Below are 11,726 nucleotides of genomic sequence, written 5' to 3' on the forward strand. Positions count from 1 at the left end.
ATTTCACCTCCAACATTGTCCATTGTGACAGACTGGAGGAGATTGTAGGCTGAAAACATTTTGTCAGGGGCGGGGTGGGGAGGAAGGGGTAGGTCCAGCCCTGCCCAGCCCTGGAACCCTGGCCTTGCCCTGTCCTGGAACCCCAATCCCCCCAGAGCCTCTATCCCAGCCCAGCAGTGGCTGCCAGTCCCTGGCACAGCACAGGCAATGCTCCACAGCCACCTCTGCAGCCCCAGCCCAGCTCCTGAGGGACCAAATGAGCCCAAGACCCACCTGGGGGAAGGGCCCAGGGAGACCAAGGGGTATTTGAGGCTCACCACAAGGCAAGCACACATCTTGACCCTACCTCCTCTTGGAATTTCAATCTAAAATGTGCTGGAATCCAGGAGTTGGTACCTCTGTTTGTGCTCCTCTGTATTTTTTTGCCTTTCCCTCTTTCTGTCATTTCCTTCTATTTCTGTCCATTTGTAAATTTGAGTAATGTAAAATTCAAATAGCTTAGAGTTTGTGAAGTTGAATGGGCCAAGTCAGTGCTTTAAGAATTGTTCTGTGTTGATTGAATGTCGTTTTAAACCAGTTGCTAAAATTTCTCTCATTTTGTGAAGTTACCAGCAAAGTCTGTTTTGTTGTTTTGGGGTCCTGAAAATCTCTTGCTGGTATTTCTCCAATACATCCTACTCAGAGGACACAAACAATTGTAATTCCTTTTAAATGTCTCCTTGAGAGAGTTTCTTGGGGAATGGGAGTCAGGGCTTGTGTGTCCTGCTTGGCCCAGCCCAGGCAGGGCTTTCCCAGCCACATTCCACACTCCATTTCCCAGCTGGAGCCGCTGGTGCCTCTGGGTTGTGCTGCCCCAGCGCCAGGGACGCTCTCCTTGTCTGCCCATTCCCCCACGGTCTCTGGGCAGGGATGGCCTCAGTGGGGGCTGCTGACATCCTCAGCACCTTGGAGGCTGCTGCTGAATTTTCCTGCTGCAGAGGCTTGTTCAGCCTTCAGCTCTTGAGTGCAGGAATTCCGTGTCCCAGGGCTCATTAACATTCAGAACAGCTGAACAAGCCAAGCCTCTGGGAATAATTTGAGTTTAATTTTTAAATCTTTTGTGGTTAATTAGATGAATTCCAGGAGTCTTTTCAAGGTGAATAGATTCTATCTAAAAAGACAGTGAGAAAAGATTACTTAGGCCAAATTTCGGAGTTTTTTCCCTGTCAATTTATTGATACATGCTATCTCCAGCTGACACTGAATCCAAGGAACTCCTCATGCAGTTTGAATAGATATGAAAATCAACACCATTCATGGCTGACAATCAATCAGACTCTGTCCCTACCCCCACCCCACCATTTCCCCCATCCAAGCCCTGGCACTCAGAGCAGCCTTGTGCAAATCTGAGCTCCCTCCAGCCCAGGCTGCACCTGCAGCTTTCAGCTCCTTGGCTCCAGCTCCCACCTGCTTTCCTTGGAGAAGGAGCTGCCCGAGACACAGAGGGATGTTCATTTATTGTCAGCCAACAAAGCCAGGGGAAGGCACAGCTCCATCAAATGCAAAAGTCATGCTTCTCCCTGGCTCTATACCACACCTGATTCCTAAAGCCTGTCCTATTTCCTTCATTCCTCCTTTGCCAGGGACTTTCTGGTACAAGGGAGCTCTGCTCTGGCTATGGAGAAAGGTGGAAGTGCCACCACTGGAGTGGGAAGCACAGCTCATCAGGTTTGTGTCCTTTGGGGGTCAGGAACTGATGAGACTCAGAGGCACGGAAAGATTCTCTTCATGGCCAACAACCACAGTTGAACAGGACACAATTTAATAACAATCACGCTCTTCCCTGAGCTATGTGCAATATTCCACCAGCGTCTGATGAGTCCACCAAACACAAGTGGTTTCCATATTAAAAGTAATTTTAGACAAACGTGGTTCTGTGATACATATACACACAAATGAGTTCTTGTATCAGGATGCTTGTTCTGTAGTGGGGACAAAATAGCTCAAACAATTCCTGATTTGCAAAGCTGTCAGTGATGGATGGAGAAGGGAAGTCAGGCTGCTTTTGGTGTTGAGGAAATGCTGAAACCAGCCTGACTCATTTCATCTCCTCCTGTCCTGGCTGATCTCCCCTCCTTCCCCTTCCACCCATTGGCTTTTGTCTCCCACCAGACCCCGTTGAAGAGCCTGACTCTGTGTTTTCCATCCCCTCCTCGCTGGCACTGCCAGGCTGGCATGAGGAGCCCCTCAGCCTTCCCTGGCTGGACCAGCCCAGCTCCCTCAGCCTCTGCTCACAGCCCAAGGGCTCCAGCCCCACCTTGGAGGCCCTTCCCAGACCCTGCTCCAGCTGCCAGACATCTTTCCTGCCCTGGCCAACCCAACCCAGGCCACAGTGACCTGGATAATCCCTGTCCTTGATGTCCTGGTCACACAGCCCTGGCCCCTTGTCCCCATATCAGGCTCTGGGGTGGATCCTGTGGAACATCCTTTGGTGAAGGCTGTGGCTCCAGGTGGGCCGGGGGGGATCCTGGGGGACAGGGACCCTGCTGGGCATGAATAGGATTGGACTTGTTGGGAGAAACTGTGAGGGGGAGCTGGGGCAGAGTGACCAACCCAGTGACCTGACACAGCCCTGCTGGGATGTCACACAGCCCCTCTGGGATGTCACAGCCCGTTCTCCAATGCCCCACAGATTGTCTGTGATGGAACAGCCTATCTGTGATGTCACAGCTGGCTGTGTAATGTCACAGAGGCAGTCTATGATGTCCTAGCCCACTCTGTGTCCTCCTGTAACCAGATGATAAATTGTCTCCGCTAGGTGAACTCACACCTGGAGCTTGTTCTCCACAACCCCAGGCCTATGGAAGCCACACAATGCCCATTGTGTGAGAAGGGGAACTGGAAGTTCAGCAGCCTCAGTGTCCTGCCAGCTCAGCCAGGCCCACAGGAACATTGGGGTCCACGACCACCAGGGACCACCAGAGAGACCCCCATGGTCTGGAAGAACACATGGATAAAGGGGAGGGGAAATATGTTATTGATTTTGGGGAAATTATTATCATATGTATGTCTAGTCAGGGACAATCAATGAATATGTGTGCAAAATACGGAATAGAAACAGAAACTTTCCTGTGCTCAGCATGCACGGCTTTGGGAGGAGCCATCCCCTGTGCATCCAGCTGAATAAAGAATGCTGCTTCTTAATGCTACATTGGTGTTAAGGAGTTTTCTGTTTTACTAAAGTTTTGGTAACACTCCCACTGGCAAGGAAAGCTCTGTCTCCTGCTCTTCACAAACAGAGAAGGGCTGGTGGCAGATGTGGGGCTCAGAGGTTGCCTGGGGCAGAGTGAGCATGAAATAATCAAGTGTTCAATGTTCTGTGAAAGAAGGAGGGGCAGCAACAAAACTTCTGCACTGGAATTAGGAAGGGCAGACTTTGATCTATTTAGGATGCTGATATGTGGAGTACTAAATCTGGTACTGATCTTTTTAGGGGACACAGGCCTTAAAACCAAGGAATCCAGGAAGGATGGACACATTTCAAGAAAGTAATCTTAAGGGGGAAGGAGCAGCCTGTCCCAGTGTGGCAAAAGATGAGCTAGTGAAGAAAATAACTGGCCTGGCAGGGCATGGAGTTTTTGTAGGAACTCAGGGAAAAAGAGCGAGCAACTCAGGAAGTGTTTAAGGATATTGTTAAGTTATGCAGGAAGAAAAGTTGAGAGGTGAAAGCTCAATTAGAACTTAACCTGGTGATTTCTGTAAGAAGAATAAAAAATGTTTTTATAAAAAATTTATAGCAATAGGAGGGAGCAGGATAACCACAACCCTTTATTGATTGCAGTTGAGAACAGAGTAACTGAAGATAAGTAAAAGACTAAGCTACTTAATATCTTGTGTCAATTTTCAATATTAGGACAGGCTGTCCTCAGGACAAGTGTTCTCCTGAGCTGGTAGATGGGCACAGGCAGCAGAACAGCCCCTGTAATCCAGGAGGAAGAAGCTGGGGACCTGCTGAGCCACTCAGATACTCACAGGTGTGTGGGATCAGATGGTATCCATCCCAGGGGGATGAGGGAGCTGTGGATGAGCTCCCCAAGCTGCTCTCCATCATTTACCATCAGTGCTGGCTCAGCAGGGAGGTCCCAGAGGACTGGAGGTGCCAGTGTGAGCCCATCCCCAAGAAGGGCTGGAAGGAGGAGCTGGGGAACTCCAGGCCTGTCAGCCTGCCCTGGGTGCCCCCCAAGGTTATGGAACAGATCACCCTGAGTGCCATCACAGGGCGCCCACAGGATGGCCGAGGGATCAGAGCCAGCCAGCATGAATTTAGGGGTGGCAGGTCCTGCCTGACCAAACTTATCTCCTTTTATGATCAGGTGACCCACCTGTGGATGCAGGAAATGCTGTGGATGTTGTGTGCCTGGACTTCAAAGCCTTTAAAACCATGAGCCACAGCATTCCCTGGAAAAACTGCAGCTCATGGCTTGGACATGTTCACCCCTCCCAGGGTAAAGAGCTGACTGGAGGCTGGGCCCAGAGAGTGGTGGGGATGGTGCTGCACCCAGCCGGTGTCCAGGCACTGGTGGTGTCCCTCAGGGATCTGTGTTGGGCCCAGTCCTGTATAATATCTTCACTGATGATCTGGGTGAGGGGATCGAGTCCACCATTCACAAATTGCAGATGGCACCAAGCTGGGTGTGAGTGTGGATCTGCTGGAGGGCAGGTAAAGACGACACAGCCTTAAGCTGCACGAGGGGAGGGTTAGGCTGGACAATAGGAAGAAGTTCTTCACAGAAAGGGTGAGTGGGCATTGGAATGGCTGGCCAAGGGGGAGGTGGCAGAGTCACTGTCCCTCTCCAGTGGCACTTAGTGCCATGATCTGGGTGACAAGGCAGTATTAGGCCAATGGTTAGACTTGATGATCCCAAAGGTCTTTTCCAGCCTATTTGATTCTGGCATTCTGTGCACTCTGGGGCCATTGTGACACTGCAGGGCCTCGTGGAACTGAGAGGACCATGGTGACACAGTGCAGCCCCATAGAACGAGGGGTCCATTGTGGTGCTCTGGAGCCAAATAGAACCAGGGAGTGCGCCATGACACTCTGGGTCCTCGTGGAACCACAGAGGCCATTGTGACATTGCAGGGCCTTGTCTAACCAAGGGGTTTCACCATTTTGGCATTGCAAAACCAAGGATACCTTTGGGAGACTCCAGGGCCCAGTGGAATCAAGGGGCTGTTCTGACACTGCGGGGCCTCATGGAACCAAGAGGACATTGTGACAGTGCAGGATCCTGTGTAACCAAGGGGCCACGGTGACATGATGGGGCCTCCAGGAATCTGGAAGAACGTTGTGACACTGTGTGGCCTCATGGAAACAAAGACTCCATTGTGACACTGAGGGGACTTGTGGAGCCACAGAGACCTTGGTGACAGTGTGGGACCTCATGTAACCATGGGGCCATTGTGACACTCTGGGGCCTCATGGAACCAAGGGCCCACTGTGGAACTGCAGCACCAACGAGAACATTGTGACACTGTGAAGCCCCATGGAACCAAGGAGTCCATTGTCAAATATTGGGGCCCTATGGAACCCAAGAGACCAGTGTGACAGTGCAGGGCCTAATGGAACAAGGAGGCCATTGTGACAATGAGAGGCCTCATGGAACCAAGGACATCTTTGCAGATGACACCAAGGTGGGTGTGAGTGTTGATTCAGTGGGAGCATAGGAGGGCTCTGCACAGGGACCTGGACAGGTGGATCTTGGGGGTGAATCCAACAAGGTGAGGTTTAACAAGACCAAGTGCCGGGTCGTGCACCAGGGCCACAATAACCCCTGCAGTGATACAGGCTGGGGACAGAGTGGCTGGACAGCAGCCAGGCAGAAAGGTACCTGCAGGGAGTGATGGACAGCAGGCTGGGCATGAGGCAGCAGTGTGCCCAGCTGGCCAAGAAGGCCAAAGGCTGCTGGCCTGGATCAGGAATGGTGTGGCCAGCAGGAGCAGAGCTGCTGTGCCAGCACTGATCTTGCCCCAGCTCTGCACACAGACATTGCTGCTTCATCTCCAGAGAAGGGAACACAAGGGCATCTCTGGAAAAAAACTTGGCTGGGAGATCCTTTATTTCCTTTAAAGCCAAAAGAGTGTGGCCCCTCATTGACACAGTCTCTGGCCACAGGGAAGTTGGAGAGAAACAAAATGAGAAAAGGCAAAAACAATGACATTCCTTTGTGGACAATATAAAAAACTAATACAAAGGAAAAAAAGAACAAACCACAACCAAAGCAACAAGAAGTATGAAAGATGTCTTTTAGTAGAAGTGATTGGCAGGAACTGGCCAGCAGTTTAATGTCCCTGAAAGCATCCAGTGATCAGTCTCCACACTGCAGCCTTGAGCTCCTGGTTTCTCAGGCTGTAGATGAGGGGGTTCAGGACTGGAGGCACCACCGAGTACAGAACTGTCACTGCCAGATCCAGGGATGGGGAGGAGATGGAGGGGGGCTTCAGGTAGGCAAAAAACCCAGTGCTGATGAACAGGGTGACCACAGCCAGGTGAGGGAGGCATGTGGAAAAAGCTTTGTGCCGTCCCTGCTCAGAGGGGATCCTCAGCACAGCCCTGAAGATCTGCACATAGGAGAAAACAATGAACACAAAACAGCCAAATACCAGACAGGCACTGACAGCAACAAGTCCCACTTCCCTGAGTTGGGATTTGGAGCAGGACAGCTTGAGGATATGTGGGATTTCACAGAAGAACTGGCCCAGGACATTGCCATGGCACAGGGGCAGGAAAAATGTATTGGCTGTGTGCATGAGAGCATAGAGAAAGGCACTGGCCCAGGCAGCTGCTGCCATGTGGGCACAAGCTTTGCTGCCCAGGAGGGTCCCGTAGTGCAGGGGTTTGCAGATGGACACGTAGCGGTCGTAGCACATGATGGTCAGGAGATAAAACTCTGCTCCAATGAAGAACATTAAGAAAAAGAGCTGAGCAGCACATCCAATGTAGGAGATGGTGCTGGTGTCCCAGAGGGAATTGTGCATGGCTTTGGGGACAGTGGTGCAGATGGAGCCCAGGTCAGCGAGGGCCAGGTTGAGCAGGAAGAAGAACATGGGCGTGTGCAGGTGGTGGCCGCAGGCTACGACGCTGATGATGAGGCCGTTGCCCAGGAGGGCAGCCAGGGAGATGCCCAGCAAGAGGCAGAAGTGCAGGAGCTGCAGCTGCCGCGTGTCTGCAAATGCCAGCAGGAGGAAGTGCCTGATGGAGCTGCTGTTGGACATTTGCTGTCTCCAGACATTGGAACCTTTTCAAGAAGTAATTACGGTGATAATTGAGGGGAGATTTCTCACAGAAAAGGCAAAGCCCTTTCTCATAGATCCTTTCCTGCCACTAAACAACTACCCCTGTCTATGTCTCAGAGATCTTCCTTCAACTCTGTTGCTGGAGCCCTGATTGCTGCTGGCCAATGTTGTGTGAGGAGCTGGACCTTGGTCTGCAGGACACCTGGGAGTCAGCCCTGACCCCCAGTCAGTGCAGGGGCACATTAAGGGCAGAGGCCAGTCCTGATTTTGGGATTTGTATAAAGAATGTTGAGTCAAGGCAGAGGAGCTGCCTGCATGAAGGGATGGGGATTGCAGGAGGTAGAACAAGAGATTCTGCTGCATCTAGGGAGAACAGAGAGTCCAGGGAGTCAGGCGGATTGTCTGAGGCTTAGTGCAGACTGAGGGGAGCTGCTCTGTCCCTCTCTCCTGTTCCAGCTGCCCTGCACTTGCACCTTTCTGAAATTCACTCCTGCGTTAGCCTGGGCAGCCAGGAGACACTGCTGAGAGCAGAGGGATCCCTGGCACACAAAGTGGCTCCTGCCTTTCCCAGAGTCAGGACAGTGGGCTCATTGCCAGCCTCCCAGGCTGCCCTGCCCAGAGCTCTCCGAGCACAGGGAGCTGGGACACCCCATTGCTGTGCTCAGCCTGCACAGGAGGAGCCCAAGGGCTGGGCCTGGCCCTGCAGCTGGAACTACCATTGCAGAGAGCCCCTCAGCAATGCCAGCAGCACCTGGGCAAGGCAAGGAGACAGAGAGAGAGCCGGGCCTGAGGAAAAGCCTTTCCCTGGCCAGCCCCTGCCAGGCAGCAGCAGGGCGGGACAGTGGCCCTCAGGCCCTGGTCAGCAGGGAATGGGCACAAGGCCGCAGAGATGCCCTTCATCTCTGGGGCTGCTCTGCCGGCCCAGGAGGGACTGAGGGCCCCAAGCCCCCGGGCTGAGGGCTGTGCTGGCTGCGAGGGGACACAAGAGCTGTGCTGCTCAGGGCAGTGTGTGCCCTGCAGGGCAGGCCCAGCATGTGCCACATCTGGCCTGCAGCAGGGCTTCCCTCAGCACTGCTTCCCTCCCTCCCCGCCCACGGCTCTGCTCCTGTGGCCGCGGGCTCCTTCCCTGCCAGAGCTATCAGAGCCCAGCCCCTGGGCCAGCCCTGCCCTGCAGCTGCTGGGCCCTGCAGGGATTAAAGAACAGCTCCCCCAGCCTGGGCACCATGGAAAGCTGACGCTGCATGGATCTGGAGGCTGGGCAGGTGCAGGCACTTGCTGAGGTGCCAAGGAATCCTCAGGGTGATGATTTAAGAGTCCCAGCCCCTGCTCTGCCATGAACAGCTGAGTTTCCATTGCCCCCAAGCTGAGCCAGGGAAAAGTGGAAGCACAGATTCAGGAAAGCAGAGACCTAGGTAGGAAACTCCTGCCCTGAATGAGTTCATGACAGGTCCTCTCAGAAATGAGCAGGGCATGAGCTGGAGCTCTGGGCAGCCTTGGCTGCAGCCCCAGCTTCACCGCCTGCAGCCGTCCCTGGCAGCAGGAGCCATCCTGCCCTGTCCCTCTGACGGTGCCCAGGGCAGCACTGCTCTGCAGGACATCCGCCTTCTCCTCCTCCTCCTCCTCCTCCTTCTCCTCCTCCTCCTCCTCCTCCTCCTCCTGTGCCACAGAGAAACTCAAAGAGTCCTCCTGACACATCCCCCAGGCTGTGGGGTGTGCTGGCTTCAGGAGATCCCTCCAGGAGCACAGGGGACATTGCCCTGCACCCACACACTCACCATGCACAGGGCTGTGAAGATCTTTCCCCAAGTGAAGTCTCAGCTCAATGTCTACCCAATCCTGATTGCCTTCAGCCTGTCTCTGCCTGGCTCCTGTCCCCTCAAGTGCCTGCAGGCAGAGCCCTCAGCCCTGCTGGGCTGGGAGAGGAGCTGGCCCTGGGAAGAGCTGTTCCTTTAAAGCTCAGCAGCACAGACACAGCACAAGGACTTTAATGAGCCTCGTGGGGCTTGGGTGTTGTTTACATCAGACTCAGTCCCTGAGAGAGCGTTCAAAAAACTTCTCAAGAACTCAAAATTAAATGAAACACTGAACTTAAAAAAAAAGTTTTAATGGGTTCTGTGGAGAGACATGACTGAGAAAGTGTCCCCAGGTTCCACTTAGAGCAGGACACTGGAGGCAGTGATGACAGCTGGGGACAAACAAGGCAAAGGTGTCTCTGGTGCTGAGCAAAGCTGAATGTGTTTGAGGAATGCAAAGGGCCCAGGCCTGAGCCCCAGCCCGTGGCCAGGCAGATGCTGTCCCTCCCTCCTTGCTCAGGGCTCTTCCCGGGATAGGCACTGGCATGTGGGGATGTGCAATGCCAAGGGCAGGAGCATGGGGCGGCCCCTGCCAGACTGCTGAGCAGGAACAAGGAGGCAATGAGGCCCCAGCCCTGCAAGGGTCACTTGTCTCCTGCTCCTGCCTCAGGCCCAGGCCCAGCAGCCATGGCCAAAGTGCTGCCCAAGTTGGCTCTGGCAGGGCTGTCTTGCAGCTGCTGCCCATCCCTGTGCCCTGTGCAGCCCAGGCTGTCCCACGGTGTCCCTGCCCTGCACCTCTGTCCCTGCAGGCTGTTGGCATCCCCCATCTGCCCCAGCTGGCTGAGCCCTTCCTTTGCTGACAGCTCTGCCTCCTGCCTGCCCACACAAAGCCTGGGGCTCACCCAGGCTCCTTCTGGGGGATGTGTTGCACCACAGCCCTGCCCTGCAAGGGAAATTCTCATCTCCTCATTTCCAGTCTTGGTCTCCCCTTCTGCATTTGTGGTATAATTTCTCTATCTGGCTGTTTCCCATTATGGAGAAAAAGCTCAACTGTTTCATAATCCACCCTTCCAGCCCTTCCAGGCCACTGCTGTTCTATCCTCAGTCTCTTCAAAGGTGAGCCCTGGTACATCAGCCTTCATACATGAGTTATGTTCTTGAGGCCTGCAAATCCCAGCCTGGGAGATATTTCCGCACACTCCAAGATGTTTTCAGATGAAAACATTCTGCTCATAGTCTTAGAATATCACCAGAGGCCAAGACCAGGCAGAGCTGTCTATCCGGCCAGCTTTTGTCTGGGAGCAATCCTGGGATAGATGGAATTTTGGCAACCAAATTCCAATTTTTGCCATGGCCACTGGGCAAGGCCAGTTCTTTTTCCATAGGAAGGCAGGCACAGAGCCCTGGTGCTTCCAAGGAAGATGAGATGTGACCACCAGAAGCCCAGGCCAGGCAGATCTGGCAGGTTTTTCTTCTGCGAATACCCTTGCATACAGGAAATTTTTAGTGGGGAATACCAATTTTGTCCATGGGGTTCTGAAAAGAGAGACAGTTCTTTCCATAGGAAGGAAAGCATGGAGTCCCAGTGTTTCATGGGCAGATGAGAGGCAGCCCTTGACATTCCAAGATCTGCCAGACCCTGGCCCCTGGGAGGCCAAATCAGGCAGAGTTGTTCCATGTTCCCCTGGTTCTATGAGGCCCCACAATGTCCCAGTGGCTCCGTTGCTTCCATCAGGGCCTGAGGTGTCACAATGGCCCCGTGGTTACATGAGGCCCTGAAGGGTCCTAATGGTCTCCATGGTTCCATGAGGCCCCACAGAGCCATGGTGGTCTCTTGGTTCCATGAAGCCCCACGGTGTCACCATGGTATCCCAAAGTGTCACAATGGTCTCCATGGTTCCACCAGGTCCTCACAGTGTCACCATGGTCTCCATAGGAAGGAAACAACCAAGCCCCAGTGTTCCAGGGGCAGATGAGGGGAAGCCACCAGAGGCCAAGGGAAGCCAGATTAGATGATGCTGGCAGATTTTGTCAGGGAGCAATCTCTGGATATAGGGAATTTTAGAGGTGGAATACCAGTTTTGGCCTGGAGAAGAAGGACGGTTCTTTCCCATAGGAAGCAAAGCACGGAACACTGGTGTTTCAGGGCCAGATGAAAGGCGGCCATCAGAGGCCAAGGCCAGCCAGAGCTCTCTGTCCTGGCAGCTTCGGTCTGAAAGCAGCCCTTGAATATAGGGAATTTTGCAGGCGGAATCCCAATTTTGGCCATTTCTGCACATATCTATGATATCTAGGATGGTTTTTTCCACAGGAAGGAAAGCACAGAGCCCAAGTGTTTCAGGGGCAGAAGCAGAGAGAGAAGGCTCCTGAGAGGCCAACTCAGCCAGACCTTTCTCTCCTGGCACCTTTCATCTGGGGGAAATCCTTCGATATAGGGAATTTTGAAGGTGGAATCTCAGATTTGGCCATGGGCACCAGGATAGGAAGAAGAGTTCTTTTCATTAAGATGGAAAGTACCGAGCCCCAGTGTTTCAAAGGCAGATGAGAGACAGCTCTTCAGAAACCAAGGCCAGCCAGACCTGTCTCTCCTGGCACCTTTTGTGTGGGAGAAATCCTTGGATATAGGGAATTCTGGAGGTGGATTCCCAACTTTGGTCATGG

At 53.3% G+C, this 11,726-nt stretch overlaps 1 protein-coding gene across 1 annotated transcript; it reads right to left on the reverse strand.

The window, feature by feature from the left end:
• Window positions 1-6,387: 6,387 nt before the first annotated feature.
• On the reverse strand, window positions 6,388-7,097 carry LOC134434758 (olfactory receptor 14A16-like; the record flags this gene model as incomplete). Its single annotated transcript, XM_063183372.1, has 1 exon — window positions 6,388-7,097. A coding segment is annotated over exon 1 (696 nt), but the record flags the coding sequence as incomplete, so codon positions are not given.
• Between the last annotated feature and the right edge of the window lie 4,629 nt (window positions 7,098-11,726).

The sequence above is a fragment of the Melospiza melodia genome, unplaced genomic scaffold (genome assembly GCF_035770615.1).
Source record: "Melospiza melodia melodia isolate bMelMel2 unplaced genomic scaffold, bMelMel2.pri scaffold_47, whole genome shotgun sequence".
Taxonomy (NCBI): Eukaryota; Metazoa; Chordata; class Aves; order Passeriformes; family Passerellidae; genus Melospiza; species Melospiza melodia.